At 44.1% G+C, this 20,788-nt stretch overlaps 1 protein-coding gene across 1 annotated transcript in view; it reads right to left on the bottom strand.

The window, feature by feature from the left end:
* Window positions 1-20,788, bottom strand: part of CMIP (c-Maf inducing protein) — a 131,273-nt gene that overhangs the window by 5,365 nt on the left and 105,120 nt on the right. Inside the window, exons 9-19 of the mRNA XM_058034309.1 lie at window positions 20,187-20,291; window positions 19,084-19,437; window positions 11,680-11,745; window positions 10,584-10,610; window positions 10,086-10,134; window positions 8,623-8,730; window positions 6,059-6,175; window positions 4,485-4,625; window positions 3,543-3,590; window positions 2,668-2,814; window positions 562-667 (exon numbers count right to left, since the gene is read on the bottom strand). Of these exons, the coding sequence (XP_057890292.1) occupies window positions 562-667; window positions 2,668-2,814; window positions 3,543-3,590; window positions 4,485-4,625; window positions 6,059-6,175; window positions 8,623-8,730; window positions 10,086-10,134; window positions 10,584-10,610; window positions 11,680-11,745; window positions 19,084-19,437; window positions 20,187-20,291 (1,268 nt within the window). The remainder of the gene's footprint in view (window positions 1-561; window positions 668-2,667; window positions 2,815-3,542; window positions 3,591-4,484; window positions 4,626-6,058; window positions 6,176-8,622; window positions 8,731-10,085; window positions 10,135-10,583; window positions 10,611-11,679; window positions 11,746-19,083; window positions 19,438-20,186; window positions 20,292-20,788) is intronic.

Here is a 20,788-nt window from a genome sequence, read left to right as displayed (position 1 = left end):
GTTTGTAATGCACTGCTGGGAGCAGGAGGGAGTTTCACTCCAGCACACTGAGCTCCTCCCAGTGCTCAGGGAATCCTGCATGCCTCGCTCTGCCTTGCCTTGTTTAAACCAAGAACAGGCAGAGTAAGGAACAAAAAATGCCAGGAGGAGTAGGGAACCTGCTGCACAGAGAAGCTGCCAGGTGGCTTTGCAATCTTCACCTCCTGCAGCACAAAGGCAGGTCCCACCCAGAGGGGTACCCACAGGAAGAAATCTGGGAAGTCCCTGGGCAACAGGTGACCACGTGAGATGGGGACAGGAGCCATCAGTGAAGCCAGAGGCAAGATCTGGAGTATGGCTCAGGAGGACAAAGCCCACACGAGGCCACCCAGTGCCATCAGGCTCAGGTCACCATCCCACAGCTGGACAGCTGCAGGACTGGGCAGTGAGGAGGGGAGACCAAACCCAAACACAGCCACAGCCTGTCCTAAACCCCTGCAGAAGATCCAGCCCCTGCCCAAACACACATGAACTCCTCAGAAGCCGCCCAAGTGTCCCACAGAGCCCCCGTTTGTCACTCACAGCTCAGTGCCAGCAGCCCAGCGTCCGTCACGGGGGTCTCACACAGGTTGAGCACTTGCAGCATGGTGAGGTGCTCGGACAGGAGCCGCAGCCCCGCGTCGCCGAACTGTGGGGCACAAACAGAGCTGGGTCAGACATGAACGGGGGCACAAACACAGCTGGGTCAGACATGAACTGAGGCACAAGCACAGCTGGGTCAGACATGAACTGGGGCACAAACACAGCTGGGTCAGGCACAAGCTGGGCCACCCACCCCTCTGCAAGAACCTCAGTGCAAACAGGGCTGTGGATATTGGGTTGGACCAAGCCCTCCAACGCTCACCGCCATCACCAATGACAGCAGAGAAAGCAAAGAGTTTTATTTACAACAAGGCTGGTGAGGGGTTTGGAACACAAGCCCTGTGAGGAACGTTTGAAGGAGCTGGGGCTGTTTAGCCTGGAGTAGAGGAGGCTTAAAGGTGACCTTATTGCTCTCTACACCTTCCTGAAGGGAGGTTGCAGACAGGTGGGATCAGTCTCTGACAGAACCAGAGAACAGTCTCAAGCTATGTCAGGGAAGGTATAGGTTGGATATTAGGAAGAAATTTTTCACCAAAAGAATAATAAAGTACTGGAATGCTCTTCCCAGGGAAGTGGCAGAATCACCATCTCTGGATGTGTTTAAAAAAAGCCTGGACATGGCACTTGGTGCTATAGTCTAGTTGAGGTGTTAGGGCATAGGTTGGGCTTGATGATCTTAGAGGTCTCTTCCAACCTCATTATTCTCATTATGTGATTCTGTGATCTCTGTCTCGCAGGCAGGGAACAGAGAAAGGCAGTGACTTGTGTGCACTTAACCACAGGCCATCTCTTAATTAGACTGGTGCCTTTGAAGCCTGGACTTTGTACGAGTGGGCTCCCACCCAGGCTATACACGATGGTTATGGCAGCCTCAGCCAGTTCCCAACCACATCACACAAAAAAAGCACAGTGCAAGTGGTATTAATTAGCTATTTTGGTCTCAAGAACAATGCACTATTGATGGGTAATTGTTCTATTGACCCACTTGGTTTCTGCTGTTTCTAAATTCTAGATTAATGGAAACCAGGATATCGCAAAATAAAATGGAATCTAAACCCTTTTCTTTTCCTTTTTAATAAAAAAAAAACCCTTCACAAAAAGCAGGCTCTTTGTTCAGTAAAATCAAACTCATTTTGAACAAAAAGCATCTAAGTTTCTCAGATGCAAAAGTTACATTGTTAAGACAAATCTGGAGGACATATAAACAGTTAAAACAAGCAAGCAATCAGTTTCTACTTCATATTCCCCATAAAAAAAGAAAAGGGATATTTCTGGGATACAAAGTAGTTAAGAAAACAAAACAAAATATTTACATGACATTTCGGTAAAAAAATGCTGCTTTCTGTGGTTGCACTGACAATAATTGCATTTTCAGTCAGCACTATAAATAGGTGCTAACAGAAAATGGGGAAAACCTATTCAGTGGAGAAACTCAGAGAGCAAAACCAGCAGGGAAACATAGAAGAAAAAATTTAATTTTAGAAGTTCCTTCAGTCAACAGCTGAGTAATTTGTTCAGTTAACTTGGGGTTTTTTTGCTTAGAAAATAATCACATTCTCATTATAATTTCCTTCTATTTATTCATTATCTGAGTTTCTTTTTGTTGCTGTTGGGTTGATCAGCTTTCAAGCAATTCACTGCCTAAACTGCAGACTGTGCTTTGCTTGACCATGCGAGCTGCAGCATCATTTTTTTACCCTAACTGGGTGAAAGCAGAAGCATTTCCCAGATGAACAGCAGCACAGGTTCTACTCAGCACACAGCAGCAACTATGCCAAAATGGAGCATTCAACCCAAGACAGTAGCAACAATTTATAACTAAAAATAAAACAAAAATTAAAAATCTGAGAAAAAAAAGGGGTGAAGAATAAAAAAAAATCAGCTGCCAAGATGAGCTAAACCACAGGAAGGCCCTGTAAAAATAGCAGGAGGACAAAGTCATCTAAGCAAGCCTCTACACACACTCTTCTTGTGCTGACGTAGTGTGGAATTTCAGAATTAGTCAGCACTGGTTCCTGCCCTGAGCCTCAGCTGCAGAGCACTCACCTGAGTTGACCACAGGTTCAGCTGCTTGAGCGAAGGCAGTTTGATGAGGTGCTCAGCACAAGCACTTGTCACATTGGTGAAGGCCAGGCTGAGGTTTTCCAGGTTCCCAAAAGAGCCCGAGCTCAGCAGGCGGGCCAGGTCTGCATCCTGAAGGAGGACAGGGATTGGTGAGGGAGGTTGTGGGTGCCCAGCCTGGAAGTGTCACCGATACTGGTAACCAGAGCGAGTTGCACAACTGCTCCACTTGTTTACAGTAACAGAGAACCACACAGAGCAGTTTCTGTTTGTTTGGCAAGCAGCTGGGCTCTTGTGGCAGCGTTGCTTCACACACCCTGGGAAAAATCTGTCCAAACATCAGGACAAAAATGTCCTTTGCTTGTGTATCCTTGTGAGACACAGAGGCCTCAGTGTCAGAGCAAATGCTGAAGATGGGTCTTTAAACATCATGAAGATTTAACCATGAGGTCCAGGTCCCACCTGTGCTCAGAACCATTACCTGGCCTCAGTGAAGTTAGTCTGGGTCTGCACCAAGCTTAAATGCAATAGTGCTGGGTCTCTTTGAGACTTCCATGACTAAAATCCAGAACTGGACATTGTGAAGTTTGCCTTTGTAATGCAAAGCTCTGTCCCCAGAGCTGCCATTCCAAATCTGAGCAGCACTATAAATGTGACAGCCTGCTGCTGGGGTTGGAAACTGCTGTACAGACCCAAGAGCAGAAATGTGCCCTAGTTGTGTAAACTCCAGTTGTGTTGACAGAGCAAGTGCAATGGCTCCCCACTAACTGCCCAAAACCACTGTGCCACATGGCAAACATAAATCAAGTGTTTAAATATGGAAAGACAAAGGTGTTTTTCTATTGACATGATTAACTTACTGTGGACTTGGATGGCAGTGTTAATCTTGTGGGGCCACCTTTTCTTTGCTGTAAAAGAGAAGATATTTTGGTCAAACAAGCTGCCATTCTACATTTCAGACTCACTGAAGTACAGCAAGCTCCTCACTAGCACTAACCCTGCTCCCATTTCAAAGCTTCCTGCCAGCCCTTCCACCTCATCCCTGCTTCCCCTGCCCTGAGTGAGCCTCTTGTATCCCTGGGGACACAGCTAAGTGGGTCTTCATGCCCTTTGTCTGCTTCAGCCTGCCAGCATTTGGCTAACTTCACTTAAAAGGAAACAGCTTTAAAATGCAGGGCAAAGTGAGCAAAGGAGTTAAGATAGCCCAGCTGATAAAATAATTTGCTTGACTTCAAAAAATCACGCTGCGAGAAGGGGTTAAAGACAAATATAAATGTGCAAGAGGGAAGAGGAAGTTTGTGGGTATGTTTGCCTAGGTGAAAAAGTGCTCATGCGAGCAGGCCCATTTTAAATCTGTAGGGCCTCTCTTTAAAATCAGGAAGAATCTTTTTCTGTGGGCTCTAGCTCTGAGAACTGGACCTAAAGACCATCTCAGTGAAATGCTGTGAATGCCAGAGCATTCAGAAATGCTGGCCAGCACCAGAACCATTTGCTACTCATATGTCAAAAGGTGGCAGAATTTGACAAGCTGACTTGTAAGATCTTGAGACAGCAGGGTTTCACCTTTATTCCTTCACAGGGATCCTAAGCAGGTTATTGGATATCATTCATAAACATAGTATGGGATTAGTCACATCAGTAAATATCACACAGTATATATATTCAGAGTGAAACCCTCTGAGGACTGCTCCCATCCTGTTGTTAACTGGGAATTTCACATCCTGCTTGTCTTTCTTTTGTACCTCCATTTGTGGAGAGCACAGAGCCCAGTGTGCTATGGCAATGTGTGCAGGGTGACATACCAGCTCCTTTAACTCCCTCTGCCTCTCACACAGCTGTTCATACATTCTCTTTCCCACGTCTGTGCTTTCCAGGGTGGAGATGATCTGGAGCTGGGTGTCATTATTGTCAATGATGTTGTATTCCAGCATCAAACACAAAATCTAACAACAGAACAAAAGGAGAATGGTCAATGATGTTGTATTCCAGCATCAAACACATCTAGCAGCAGAACAAAAGGAGAGTGGTCAGTGCAGGGCTTTCATTCCATTTCTTTCAAATATCCTAATTACACTGGGCATGGCAGTTTAAATTCCTGGCTAAGTTTTTAGAGCATGCAATAAGGAGGGTAGAGTAGAGGATATCATAGCAATATTTATGCCACTTCCAACACACAAAATTAATTTTTTATTTGTAAAGAATGAAGTGTAATCTCCAAAAGCCAGCCTGTCTATCCTGCTCCCCATTAGTGCTCATTCCTTCTGAGACATGCAATTATTTGCCTCAGAGCTGGGAGATGGCTCCATGCCACAGCCCTCTCCAGAACAGGTACAATCCATCCAGCATTCCCCAGGTCCAGGGGCTGGGCTGGGCATTGGCAGAGCTGGGACACTGCACACCAGGGATTTTCCATCCCTAATGCTGGGGTTTCTGTGCAAGCAGAACACGTGTGAGGTGCACCCAGCCCACGAGGCAGGATAGGTGAAGGGCACCAAGAGAAGCTGCTGGGAGCTCTCTGCTGTGGCCAGGACATCCCCACCTCACTGGGAACACCCCCAGCTCACCCTGGGGAAGCCAGGAGAAAGGCAGATCCCAAGGGATGAGTCCAGTGGGTCACAAGATTTAGGACACAAGCTGTCTCCCCACACTGCTTTTCCTTTTCAGCTATGTATCATGCCATTGCAATTAAAATGCAAAGCTTTTATTCCCTCCACAATTTCAATTATTTTTAATGAAGAAAAAAAAAATCCAGCAACATTATATTCAAATGCATGCAGCATGCTCCTTTATTTACTGGATTAAATTAACATGCAAAAATCTAAGTCAATGAAAAACTAACTCTTTCCATCTATTTATCCACTCTCTTTCTGCTGATAATGACATTTATCAAGAAACTCCTCTTATGGAGCCCAGAAATATATATATAAACTATTAGCATAACAAAAATAACAAATCATAAGCATAAAAAAAGTGTATTAATGCAAGCAAATAAGGTTTTATAAAGGCACTTCCTGTGCACTGCTCATTTTGCAGGTGGCAAGACAAGAATCAGGCATTTCATCATGGAAAATCCTCGTGGTTGTGAATTGTGATCTCTCACCACAGCCTACTGCACCATGGCCATTTATTTCCCATCCTAACCTCTGCAGCTGCATTACAGCAAAAAACCTCTTTCTCCAAAAATTCATGCACCCACCTTTCATTTAATTCACACTCAAATCTACAGAACAACAACATTCTGTTCCCCTTAATTCAGAGAACAACAACCAGCCACTGGTGTTTGACACAACACAAACCTGACCCCTGCTAGAGCCAGTTCTGGGAAAGGCACTGGGAACCTGAACACTGCTCATGGCAACACATTTTTAGGGCTTACCTCTACCATCGTCTGGTTACCCCTCAAAGCCAGCAGCATGCAAGGTCCCAGTTTGTTTTCAGCCAGTGAAAGCAGGAATTTCTTTGTTTTATAGCAGGATCCCATTAAAATATGAACCTATGCAAGAAACAGAGGTAAAATTAGGGGTGTAGGCCTAAGAAACACATATACCTCTGGAAGGAATATTGTTGAACAGTCAAAAAGTGTTACTTATTTGCAATAAACCTAAAGGAATGAAGGCTCTCCTTATAGTTAGGGTTGCAGTGTTTTAACAGCTTTGCTGCTGAATGGAAGTGACTTTTCGAAGAAGGTGATGCCCAGTGAGATCTGAGGGAATGGGAAGTTTTACCCCATAAAGGAGCCCAGCTGACAGCCTGACAGAGGCTCCCCAGGAACCATCAGAGTAGGTGTGCACTTGCCCCCATTCCCAGTAACCCGATGACCCCAGCCCCGGGGGAAGCACCAGGGGTTTTGCTCTCACATCTGTTTGCGTTGGGCGTCTCTGGAAATGCCAGCTGGGGAGCAGGGGCTCTGTGGGATGGGTGTCTAGGTAAAAGGCACTGCTGCTGGCAACCTGCTGGCCCTGGATAAGGGCTGCTGACAGACAAATTCACCTCTTCAGGATAAACACACAGGACCTGACTGGGGAAGGAAGGAAGGGCGGCTTTAAGAAAATCCAGCAGTCCTGAGCACTAAGTCAGAGATGACTTCATGGGTTTTCATGCTCTTATCCTGCTTTCTCTTTTGCTCAGTTTTCCCTGAAAGGAAAGAACTGCTGACAAAATGCCCTGAGTGGCACTCCTCTGAGTCCTTGAGCTGACAAACTGTTGTGCAGACTCTCTGAAAGCTCCAGAAAGCACCATGTGATATCACATAGCAATGCCTACGGCAGAAATGCAAAGCCACTCGTACAAATCAAATATGTCTCTTCTCAGAAAATAAGTTGGTCATATTATTTCCAATGAAAATCCCTTAGAGATTAAATGCTGGGCTCATAGAAGAAAGTCTTATTTCATAACCCAGATGGCCGATTCACCATTTGCTGAAAAGCACTATGTGAGAATTTGCATTTTCCAACAGCCTAGGCAGGAAGAGCTCCATTATGTGGACTCAACATCAGCACTACCCTACAATAACCTTGTAAATGCATTCTGTGGCACCCCTGGCTCATGGCATTGCCTGCACTATGTTCAATACTGCTAAAATATCACAACCATGCCATGATGAGGTCAATTCTATGTGAATCATGGCTTCATTATCAGCAACCTCTTTAGAAAAACAGAAAATCTTTTTTTCCTTAAGCATCCATCAGCTCAGGTGGCCTTTAAAAATGTGAACCTCCAAGCCAAAAGAGATTTCATTTCATGCAGTTTTCATTAAGTTTTTTTAGAGGTTTTCTTGAGAAATGGAAAATACTGACAGTAAAGTAACATTAGGTGCATCTCAGAACAGGGTGTTTTTCCAGCTTTATGGTTAGTCGTTAGCAGCTCTTTAAGTATTTATCAACATCCTTGCAAAGGGCACAGAGTGCTGCATATTAATGTGTGTTAGCATTGTGCTTTCTCATGCACGCCATCTCCTGATGCTCATAAATATCCTGAATGGCTCTCAGGAGAAATGATACAGTTCTGAAGAAATTCGCTTTTCAAAGATAAAAGACAGATGAACAGTGAAGAGGGGTGAAACCTTTTGTAAACACTCTTCTTCCATTATCAGTTTCAGAGGTAACTGATCCATCTGAATTTCAGGGTATAGACAGACACTGATGTTCTGTAAGTCCCAGAATGTTCAGCATGTGGGAGATGCACAAAGTGCAGAAAGTCACTTCACAAAGCCAACTTCAACAAATGTTTTCCCCCTCACCAGGGAAAGGCAGTAATATAATTTCCATCTTACTTGGTATATGGAGAATTCATAGAGAGAGTGGCTTGACCCAGGCTGCACAGGAAGACAGTGATGTGCTTAAATCACATCACTGATTAAAACCTGTTATTTTCTGTCTAGCCCTTCTCAGAGTTACAAAAGAAATAACTGCTGGAAATGGAATGCTGGTTTCTAATTACACCTCTTCACAACAATGCAGAAACACTGGTAACACCTTTTTATATCTATCCATCCATCCCTTGATTAAACCAATGTAACTGTTGGTTTTAAATTCCAGGGTAGCCTACAAATGTAAACTATAGGTGTGGATGTACAGAACAGTCTGTCTCCCACTTTTCCATGTTCTCTGTGAGAGTTTTTTTATACAAAGACAGATATTTATAAGTACAGAAATACATACATATGCACAAATTTGGTTTGTGTATTACACTACCAGTGAGAAAACATGCCAAGGTTCAAAAAGAGAACAGTAATGTGCTAATAACCAAGCTGTGACTGCAAGGGAGGTCAATGGATTTGGGGGCAGAAAGATCTGGATTTTCTGATGAACACTCATGGTTAACAAAATAGTGATTTTGATAATTTATTTTTTGACAAAAACAAGTAAATCCTGTTACTGCTAACCAGGCACTAGTTACTTATTGCAAAGTTTGTAAAGTCCCATTGCTGCAGACACCTACCATACTGGCAAAGAGCTCTCCATCATCATCACAGGCCACTCCCCCAGGGCTGTACAGCTGGAACCAGCCGTCCTTGCCAGCCCTCACACTCAGCAAACACGAGTGCACCTGCCAAGAAGGGAACACATTGGGAAGGTTACAGCTCCTGCCAATAACCACCAGCATCTCCCACACTGGGCCAAAGGGAACTGCAGAACCAGGGACTGCTGGAAATCCTGTGGTTAATATTCCAATCTGCAGAGCTGCAGGCCAGTTTCCCCTCTCAGAATCCATTTTTTCAGTATAACCAAGAGGGAAGCTGCACCATCCCTTATTGCATGGCCCTTTACACAAATCAAACACAAAATGGCTCTAATCTAGAACAGCTCCTTTCACTTGGAAAAAAACATCACCAAAAATCCAAACAGAAAAACCCCACAAATTTCTCAGCTTCTGTCATTTTCCCCTGTCCTCCCAGCATGTGTGTCTATACATCTGATGTGATCTGCATACCAAATGGCTGATGCCTTGCTCATTCCAATAATTAACAATTCTTATTACTCCTGCTCTAATAAAATTCAACCAGAGTCAGGGTGAAGGAAATCCACAGGGAAAACTCAACAGGGATACAGAGCACAGAAGCTGCACTGGAAAACTGGCACCAGTGAGCAACCATTAGTCTAAATTTGGCCCACTGTAGAGATTACTATATTTAGTCCCACAATTTAATAGAGAAGTCATAATTAGGCTTTATTTTTTCCTTTTCTTTCCCTCCCCCCCTCACTTGAAGAAACAGATGTTCCATTTCAATTTTTGAGAGGTGTGTGGGGCGGGGGGAGGTAAATTCTTTCCTTAGGGCACAGAACTCTGGAGACAGATGAAATCCTGGTGCCATTCTAGGTCTCTTCTGGCAAGGGTAACTACTGCTCACAAGAGCAAAACCCATGGAAATGAGGAGTCCTGGGCAGTGATGATACAGCTTCACCCACAGTTTGAGGGAGCTTTCCTGCCTTCATGCCAAAAGCAAGAGTCACCGTGGATGAGAGGTTCCCTGTGACTCAGCCAAAGCTGATGATGCTGAGCAGGCTCTGAGTGCAGCTCTGAGGCACCACGAGGCTGCAGCAACACTCCCACCCCCTTCCTGCTGCCAATTCATGAGAATTACAGGCATTTGCACACAACAGAGCTGAAACACAGCTACACAAAATCTCTTCTTTTGTACAGAAGATGAAAAGCTCTGAGTGACCCCACAGAAAAATCTTTCTGCTTGCAGTTTAGAACAAGGACATCAACTGAGGCCAGACAAGGAGGTGACAACACATAAACCTTACACATAAACCACCCTGAGAGGCCACTACTGCTTAGAGATCTAGGCAGAGTAAAACCACACTGTGTTTTGGAACAAGCTACTTAAGGAGAGATCTGAACAAGTGCAGTTCCAATCCCTCCAGCTAATGCTCTGTGTAAACTGCCAACAAACTCACTTCTTGCCTCGGGTCCTCTGCAAATCTCTGAATCACGTATTTCAGCTCCCTGAAAAAAATAAGAATGAGAAGGACAAGAATAAGCAGTTGCTGGTTGCAGTATTTACACAAGTATCACATTTCTCTTGAACAACACCTAAAATTATATCTATTAATGCAATTTAGAGAGAAACAAGTTGAACTCCTTCCACAGAAAGGAAACATGATGCCTAAAAGTTATTACCAAGGACAGTGTCTGTTCACAATAGCCTAGAAAATGTTTCTGAGATGTGCATTGACAAACTCCTTTGTAAATTCTATCAGCACCCAGTGGCTTTAGTCCTTGGGCTCCTGCTAGCACAATAAATTACAAAGAGAACTTTTTATTGCTAACAGAACATGCCTACAGTCCTTCACAGATAAAAGCCATTACAGACACAATACTGAATAATGCATCACTGCTATTATTGACTAATACAAGAATTTATTCAATAAAACAAAGGAGCCCCAGAAACTTACTTTGTGAATTTCTCATGTGCGAGAGCCCTGAAATGGAAAACAGAAGAGTATGAGCATCTGAGAGAAAGGAGAAGGGGGGTAAAAAAAGAGTCCAAAAAAACCAAACAAGCACTTTTCAGTTCTTTCCAGATAATAAAAGGACTTGCTAAGCAACTGCAGCAAATAAGACAAAAAAAAAGTTTCAAAAAATCAGATAAAGCCTCTTTCATTAACCTAGAGGGGAAAATTACTTGGAACAAAACTTGTAGCTTTTCTTGAGTCTGTCTTAGACAAGGCTCTGAGTAATATCAGTGGGAGCTTTGGGTCAGAAGAAAGTAAAAGACTTACAGTACCATTATATAATTACAGGGTTTTGCCTCTCTCCAACAGCCAGGTGTATTCCTTAATTGCAAGGCAATTAGGCTATGGTCGCAGCTAATTAGCATCATACATCAGTAAAGCAATTAATGGCCATTTTGTGAAGTGCCTTGGATCATGGTATGGTTTACAGGTCCCCCAAGACTCAGGTTAGACTTAGGTAATGATGTCTCTGTTACCCATCTCCAAGCTCTCACTGTAGCCCAGGTAACCTGGCGTGGAGGATTAGACCTCTGTGATTCAAGACATCAGGTCATCAGGGGATGTGATAAGCCAGCAAATTGTACAATTACAGGTTGTAATTTTTGTCCATGGAGGTCTGCACTTTATAAACACCACTGCTCATTAATAGGTTTCCAGGGGAGCTGGGCTGATCCGTAGGGCAGCTCCTTCATTGAATGCAAAATCCAAATGACAGGAGTCTGTGACGCCAGCGAAGCTTCCTCCCCCACTGAATCTCTCACTCTGCTCTCCTCCTCACCAGCTTTCCTCCCTTCCTGTCTGCCTGGCTCTAGTTAACCAGATTTCTGTTCAGGATCATCTGAGAGAAATGGGGAAGGAAGCTGAACGTGGGGAGGTCTTCACATCCCTCAGCATCAGCCAAAATCAGCTTCAGTTTCTAAATCAATGCTAGAGGCACAAAGCTCCTGCTGCCACCCCTTTTCACTTGACGTATATTTCACCATAAAAAAGCAGTAACAAGAACAAGGCAGTAAATACTAAAGCAGTGCCAACTCACTCCTTGGGAAATGGGATAGGCTGAAGCAAGCTGGCCAGGGCTGGTCTCCAGTCATCATAGTCTGACCTGCAAAATGAACATTTTGTTAATGTTAACGTCACCAGGTTTTAAGTATGGTTTGCCAACAGCTAGTTCAAGGAGTTAAAAGCTTTTTACTGTGGGCACCAACAACCTTTCTGGTTTACTGAAGCACTCTCAAAATCTACAGTGACATTTCCCTTTCCATCTCCAGCACATTCTCCATTGAAGCACAATAAATCTGGTATTTACAGTGACCTCCAGAGAGGCCTTCTTTATGTCAACTTAAAGACATTTGCTGTTTATGAAACCTGTTGACATTTAATCACTAAGTAATACTTTCATCTAAGTTGGTAGAGCAATTACCAGGCCACTGCTATTTAAAGCTCTCCTCTACATTTAACTGGAAATTTTCTTTGCTATAAGACATAAGCCCAAGAAAGCCCCAAATCCATTTCTGACACAAAGCCCAGACCCTGGCTCCCAGTGCCATTGGTAACAATGAGTACACACAGAAGTGAATCTCACAAGGGCTGAAACACCTGGGGATATCTGTAGAAACAACCTAGAAGAGCCTGCCATCTCCTCTTAGTGCTGCTACCTTTTGGATTTCAGTGTTAAAAACCAGAGTATTGGCTGCAGCTTACTGGAAACTTGGCACAAAAGTGTGGTGTGTCTTTGGGAAGGAACAAGGTGTAATGTTCTCAAATGGACAGTATCTACTGATAGCATTACAGACAGACAACATATGCACAGGAACTGTTCCAAAAGAATGCAGTTTTGCAAAGGGAAACTTCTGGCTCAGAGAAATTGAAGATGGATGCATTTCCAAAAGTCTCATCCATCTTTTGAACCACAAAAACCAGAAATGTCCATAAATTAATACCACACATGATGTTGGACAATCCACAAAGATGTGTTCACAAAAAAAAGAAAATTTAAATGCATGAGCAGGGTACTCTTAAGAAGCAACATGCAGAGAAGCTTTACCTGAATGGAGAATTATGATGTAAAAACCAACCAGGGAAGCAGTTATCATTTGCTCAAGAGCAGTGTGAGTTCAGGTTACAAAAATGTGTGCTATGTCATGCAAGCAACCAACCCATGAGGACCACTGAAAGTGGTTTAGTGCATTAAAAGCCAGAAGAGCACATGTGAAGTTACAGTAATCCAAAAAAGAAACCTCGTGCCCATGTCAGTTGTGCTGGAAGCCACTGAACCTAATCTTCTCCTACATGAAAAATTCTGTTCTCAGGTCTAAAGTAGAGCCAGCTCTGAGACAAGGGGTGTCTCACAAACCTGAAGTGAGTGTGAGTCAGTGGCAGCAAGAGCCCTTTGTGATCCCCTATTCATCAGGTTCTTTCCAGAGACAAAAAGTCCCTCACCTGCTTAGCCACTGAACAAATAAGGAAGATGATCAACTCTGTTTAATGTCTCAGAACAACAGCAAGACACGAAGCAGGACTTCATTACAGGGGTTGTTTTTCCATTTAGTCAGTGTAAAGTGAATATCATGACACACCTGAGGATGGGGCTTGTCACATAAACTGAAATAATGCAAGGAAACCTCTGACACAGCATCTCCAGGATGAGCTTTCTGGGTTCTTTCAACAAAGCTTTGATTAATTAAAGCTATCTATGAGATTATTCTTTGTTTCTGACCCACAGACACATTGAATGGGTCGGTGACACAGAATTCTGGCCTGTGTTCAGGTTCAGCTCAAAGTCTCTTGTTAAAACACCAGGTCTCAGTAGGAGACAGCTGATGTCACCTTTCTATAGCTGCAGCCCTGAGAAGTGCCACAGGTCTCACCATGTTTGTCAGGTGTGAGAACACAGTTCAGACATTTTGTGTTATTTAAATATGCACACCCTTTAGAAACTCCTAGCTGATTTTATTCTAAAAACAGCACATTTTTATTGGTAGATACAAACAGTGCTAAAAGTAGATTTTTTTTTGAGCAGAGGAGACTCAGAAGTCAAAAAGCTGAGTTAGAAAATCCAGAGGTGTTAAAGGTGCTTCACATCACACGAGATACGGCACCTACAAATCTTTTCTAACAGAAAGTTAACAGCTGAGAGCCACTCTGAGGCTTAGCTCCTGTGACATCTCAGGCTAAGTGTTACACCACTGAAGCTGCTTCTTGAGCAATCCAGAGAGCTGTGATTACTAATAATATGAACAAATCAATTTTTCATGGCTGAGCTTCAAAGGAGTAAGAGTAAGAAAAAAATTGTTTTGGAATGTAACTGCAGACAGAATGGGACAGTGTCACTGGCTTTTCTCAAAGCTGGGGAGCAGGGCAGGTCTGTGACAGGGCAGAGAAAAGAAATCAGTCTGCTTCCCCAGGAGGAGGAGGAAGAAAGAAAGGAAGGAAGGAAATCATCTCCTATTGAAATATATAAAATTTGGTCGCATGAGTGGGACCTGAACATAAAATCTGCACAGCCTGTAATCCCTTCAATGTGAGCTAGGAAACATGAAACAAACACAGCACAAGAATAAAACTAAACTACTTATTAAAAGCCTACAGTGTTTCTCCTCCTCCCACCTATTCCCTTTTCAAAAACATTTTCCTTCTGTCTGTGCTCATCTCATCTGCACTCTTCTTTCATTTCAGACAGTTGCTTTTTCTTTTTTTTTCCTTTTTCTTTTTTTTCAATCCATTCAAAGCTCTAACACAAGACAAGCGTTTGAAGCAGGGAAAGAAAGGGAGATGGATTAGTTCTGGCTGCAGTGAACAACCACTGCAACGAGCCAGACAAAGAGGCTGGGCCAGGAGAAGGAGGGAGATCCTGGGACAGCCTGGGACAAACTCCCTTCCCAGCTCTTCCAAGGCTGCTGGGCTCAACACTCATCACACAGCTCAATTCCCAGGACTGGCCTGATAAAAGGGGGAGAATGGCTCCCGGGCTGTGATTTTTGCAGGATTTGCAGTTCTAGGTGAGCAGCCAGGCTGCAGCCCGACCAGAGCAGAGCCATCACCTGCCACTGCACACAGCCTCCCTGACCCTGACCCTGGGCACTGCCCAGGGCACAGAACAACCATATTAATGAAATAATCCCCCACTGCAGGGACTTTGCCTCTGGGCCATCATCGCTCCTGGCCTGCCAACATAATACATTTTCCTTCCCCGGGATCACCTTTCACCAAAATGAAAACCTGCCCGCGCGTCATGTGCGGCACAAACAATCCAAAACACACGAGCAGCCCGGGGCAACCTCGATAAACATGACACAGGATAATCCACTTGGGATATTCAGAGCATGCCACTGACCTATTGGGGAATGCAGAGCAGCCAGGGGAAGCTCCAGTGGGTGCTCGTGTTTGCAAAGCTGTGGCTCTCATCTCTGAGACACTGCAAGCCCCAAGTCCTTGGGGTTTGGGGGTAGTGAAGAGACAAGAGCAACTACTTGGAAGCAGCCTGTTCTCCAGACTGAGCAGATTGACAAGGTGACCTCTGTTTATCAGATAATACGACCATACCCCAGACATGATCCCTTCTTCCCCTGATTTTAGGTTCAATTCCCTGAATTGCATGACATCAAGTTTAGCTCAGGGTGTCAGGACAGGCTGAGAAAAAGCCTCATCACACCCCTTGTCAATACAAGGCACAAACTTTTGCTATCTGCAAAAGAGTAAGGTGCCTTTTCATGCTCAGCCTTCTTATGAGATGGGCTTGCTTGGCTTTTTCTAAAGAAGAAAATTCAGCACCATTGAAAGACCCTAGAAAGGTTCTGCCCTGACTGCTAAGAACAGAAATGGGCTGCACTGCTCACAGTTGGCATGGAAGCACCAGGAAACAGCAACACAAGGTTGCCCAAAACAGGTTGTGACACTGGCCCCAGAGAGGGGTACAAGTGTCTGGACATCTGGACGGACCCTTGCCACTGGAGGCAGCCATGGAAACAAAAAATAACACAGACAAAGGGTAACAGTTTATGATACAACACCAACAGAGCCTCCCCAAGAGGGGTCTGTTCCCACAACCAATTGACCTAGATTTCACTGCAGACAGTTTAAATGTGTCCCATCCCCTGGAACCAGTGGGATCCTCCAGGTGAAAGAAAACTTTGAAGTTCTCCAGCCCAAGGAGTGGACACACAGCCCCTTCTACTGCAACTTTGTTTAACCATGGTTGTCCAAGCACAAGACTGGCTGTACAAGACATTCCCAAATGCATGAAAACATTAACATGCAAATAGGAGCTGGGCAATGCTGAGCCATTCTCAAAGCCTCTAATTTAATATGATGAACAGATAATTTTCAGTTAATTTAGTGCATTTTCTACACACCAGTTCAAGACTTGTAGCACTCAGGAGGCACCGTCTGGTGTCAGTAACACTATCAGAGTCCAGAAGGAGTTACAGAATATTGACACAGAAGTTTGATCCACTTTTGAGTGCAGGACCAAAACACTATGTTACCCTAGAGACTGTGTCTCCTTTAAAATCTGCCCAGACTTTGGGTCATCTGCCAGCATCTTCAAAATCACGATTTTCCATTTTCCTTTAGTACGCAACAGTTGTGTTTTGTTACTCAACTACATCAGAAAAAAGGTCAAAGATGTTCTAGGTGCTGTAAGAGCCCCACAGACAAACTTTCTAAACTGCCCTTTTAGATTTCTGTGCAAAAAGTGAAGCATTACAGTGATTGTTAAATCACATCTTCATCAATATTAGAAGTGAGGGCTTCCCCCAAAAAGCAAGCACTGTGTAAGAGTCAAGTGAACAATCAAATGTCCTCTGTTGAAGCTACTGTTGAGAATTCTTATTTGCTAGACTTCCAATAATTAAAATTTGCTTAAATAAATTACTCCCTGCTGCCCTAAGTTAATTATGTAAAAAAGATATCATTGCTGGTGACTCTCCTGTTTTGATGATGATACTGAGTCAGACACCTAAAAGAACAATCAAACTCAATGCTAAGCAACTTATTTATGTTTGGCTTACCATTGTTACTAATAAGAACATTATTTTACTGAAAGCCCTCTGAGAGCTCAGCTCCTGGATAGCAGTTGTTTTATAATTAATGTTTTCTTCCTACTGGCATGTTCTTCAACTCTCTTTCTTCATATTCTCAGATTTTCAAAGTACAGTAATAGTATTTCATGCAACAGAAACCCTTTGTTCAGGAAGAGTCAGAGCATGAAAGTAATCAGCATCACAACAGCATTATCTTCTATTTTGGGTAATAACTACAAGTCCTTTTAAAATGCTTTTCCATCACTGGTTTCAGCATTAAAAAAAAACAATATTGAAAATCTTTACCTGTATTTTACAAATAAGGAAAATGAGGCACCTAAAAGTGACTTATCTGAGACCTCCCAGTGAGCCAGTGGCAGAACAAGGAGCAAGCAGATTCTGGATTACTGCTTCCAGGCACCCAAAAAATCAGGGGATGAACAGGAATGGAAGGGAACTCCAATGAGGGGAGCTGCAGCCAGAGCTCTGCCTTAGGAGCTGCCCTGTATTCCCACAGGCTGTGATTTCCCAAGCAGGGTGTGGGCTCTGGCAGGGCACGCCGAGGAGAGCTGCACCAGTTTTGTGTTTTCACTGGTCCCTCACTGTGCACATCCTCTGGAATTCTCACCTTTCAGATCCCTGCTGTACAAGCAGAAAAAGGGCCCAAAGCTGCCCCACACCTACAACACCTCTAACAGTAACACATTCCCATTTTCACTGCTGCTGTTGAACAACTTGATTTTTAAAAAGACAGGAAATGCACCCAAAAAATAGATTATTTTAAGATACAGAGTGAAATGAATTCTTTGCATAGCAAATTCAATGGGAATTGGGAGCTGGCACATCAAATGTTTAAAAGTGGAGAGACTGTGAGGAAGAACATGCCCATTTGTGAATTTGTTTATAAGTCTGTGTCAGCTGCATGATGAAACCAAAACCGTCAATGCTTAGTGAGTCAGCATCCAAACCAGCATCAGGACTGGGAGAGTGCTCAGTGTTTATGGAAAACAGGGAGAGTCAAGGGGACAGGAATAAATACACGACGTGTTTGATGGAGCACCTGGGTGAGTGCAGACTCAAAAGCCCCCAGATGAAGCAAACCCAGATGCTGTGCCTTTTTTAATGCAATCATTTTTAAAGGCAGAAGAACCTAGGCCACGGGGGAAAAAATATACAAAATTAGCCTTCACAGCAACTTCCTGCTCAAGAATCTAATGGGAACAGTATCTGGTATTCACTTGTCCTGTCCTCAGCTTTGAATGAGTGCTTAAGTAATTGCAAGTCAGCTGTGTAGTGAGTGGAAGAGTGATGCTGCAAATTTGTACCATGTATTTTGAAAAATAATGAAAATGTGGGACAAAAACCTTCACAAAATCATCCACCACAGCAGTTTGACTTCATTTTATTCCTTGGGAATGTACCAAACAAATGTACATCCCTAGATGTGCATTTGTGCACAGTGTAGGCATATGCTAATGGCTTACAGCAGAGTCCAGATTTCACCCATGTCTTGGATTCTAGAAAGTTCAACTATGACTTCATTAGGCCTTACACTGTTTAAAAATAATTAATGTAGAAGTTTAACAGTTTGCCACAAAACATACTGCAACTCAGTATTAGAGCTAATTGTCAAAGTTCACGAAGTTGTTTTACTGCACTTCTACTACAAGCTCCTATTCTGCAGTCCACTATTTCTGTTATTCCTTTTCATTCATTCATCCAGAGAAAACCAAGCTTTCCCTGAAGAACATTTTCCTTTGTATTCCTGTTTAAGATATGCAGGAGATCTGCCTGCCAGGAACCACCTTGCCACCATTTTGTGGTGGAAAGACTATTTGAACACCTGGGGCCTAATACAGGTCCACTGTACCAAAGCAACAGGACAGAGACTCCACTCTAATACAAGAAAATCTGAGTAAGTCATAAAACTTCTACAAGCACAAGAAGGGAGAATATCTAAGTGAAAAACAATGACAATATCCAACTCCTGCTAACATCAGGGCAGTGGTGCTGCCTATCACTGCACAAGCACTGAACCTACCACAGACCTGCCTTTTCTAGTTCTGTCTCAGGCAATCCCAAGAGCCCTGGAGGAGACAAATGGGTTTTCTTTATTTATTTTTGGTGGGCAAGAACAAAAACAGAAACCACTGGCACCAACATCCCGTCTTCTGTAAAATGCCTGAGGCTCAATGTACAAATAAGCTTTCCATTTTCATCTTCCTACTGCTATTTTTAGAACATCTTGGCAGTGCCAGATGCCTCTTTCAAAGGCTGGACTCTCCAGAGCTGGAGTTGAGATTTACAACCACGTGCTGGCTCACCACAGATGTTGAAGACAACAGGCCTGTGGGAAAAGCCCCCCCCTCAGCACTGTTAGGATGACATTGTTGGAAAAGCTGCTCAGAACAGTCACTCACAGCATCTTGAGGATCTCCACGTAGCAGCCCAGGATCCTGTCAGCCTGGGGGCTCAGCTCGATGCTGATGGTGCTGCAGGTGGGGCTGACCATCAGGCAGTCGATGAGGTTGGGCTCGCTGTCGTTGCCAACGCCGGCCGTCATCTTCTGGTTGGCCGTGTTGTTGCGCTCCACCTCCACGTGGATCTCGTTGGAGGTGACAATGACTGGTTTGAGGCGGGATTCAGTCAGGGTGGCCTCCTGAGAGACCAGGTCAGGGCTCGTGTGGAGAAGGCGGAGGGGGAGGTTGGGCTTTCGGTCGCACTGCTGCTGGCAGCCGTTCCGAATTTCCTTCAGGCTTGGCGAGTTGTCCCGACTGGATTTCAGAAAGAAACAAATCATTTCAGTAGGCAGACATACCAGCAGGGAGCAGGAGAGAGAGTGCAACACTGAGAAGCCACAATTTTTTGCAATTTCCCACTACATTTCACCCCAGCCCAGCGGATGGCTTTCCTCTGTGCAATCGGATTACTGAAATCAATTAAAAACATTAAAAGGCTCCAATAAGACTGTTCTGCAGCCCCTGTTTGACAAAGACTTGAGCTTTTCATTACTCCAATTGATAGACCAGTTTAGTCTAAAGGTGAACTTTCCTGTCCAAGTTGTGCAAAGCTGTAACAGAATCCATGCCCAAGTATGTATCTGGCTATAGTACATGCCCAGACATTTGTCTGCAGCCCTCGTGTCTGGAATTTGTGTTGGACACTGAGCAGCCTCTGTCCGTGCTCTACCATGAGGAAAGTCAGATAGGCATAAACAAACAGGAAACCTAGCAGAGGGGAACCCTCACTGTCTACTGGAAACCGGCTCGTGTGTCAAGAACTGCGGCGTGTGAGGAATCAGATTTTCCACAATAACCGAGACAGAGTTGTGAAACCAGCTCGAGTTCAAAGCTGCAGATACACAGGGATTTACACACAACCCCTTCTTCAAGGTCTCACCCCTGCCCTTCCTCACTCCCTACCAGGGAATGAAGGTTCAGCTTCTCTCAGGTTTTCCAGCACACCCATCTCACACTGATCCTGTTTGTGAAGAACATGTGGCCAGCTGGGGATTCACACTGACCTGTTGATGAATTCCTCGTAACAGGAATAAATGGCAGCTAAGCAGACAGCTACAAGATTTGGCAGGACCCTGGGATGTGGGCATTGTCCTGTTGGACCATGCATGCTGGAAAACAAAAAACAAGATGATCTCATTGCAAAGAAGGTTTCTGTGGGCAAAACCAGTCAGGCAGAATGAGGTGGCAGACCTGAAAAGGCATCCTTGGGGGATCTTCAGAAGGGCCATAACAGAGAGATACTTTAACCCTCTACATCCAATGGCCCTACTTATGAACAAGGGTAAGCTGAATCATCAATTTAATTGATGTGGTATCTCTGAAGTCCTCCCAAAATCTCACACTTGAGTGAGCGTAAGCTTGAAAGTTAATTTGAATTATTCTACAGAGGCTTTGAGTCTAAATGTATATGAAAAATACATGCAGTGTGGAAGTAGGCAGAAAATCCCAGACCTATCTGAGAACTAGCATTTTGAAAAAGCGACTTCAGCAACACTGCTGGATGGACCTGATTAATTTGCTTTGATTTGCTGTTCGCCAGTACCAAAGAGCACCAGCTACTGTTAACAGCGAGGGTTGGGAGAAGTAACACACCAAAGCATGGACA

The sequence above is a fragment of the Melospiza georgiana genome, chromosome 14 (genome assembly GCF_028018845.1).
Source record: "Melospiza georgiana isolate bMelGeo1 chromosome 14, bMelGeo1.pri, whole genome shotgun sequence".
Taxonomy (NCBI): domain Eukaryota; kingdom Metazoa; phylum Chordata; class Aves; order Passeriformes; family Passerellidae; genus Melospiza; species Melospiza georgiana.
Note: the sequence above shows the minus strand (reverse complement) of the source record. Positions and strands in the feature narration are given on the sequence as shown.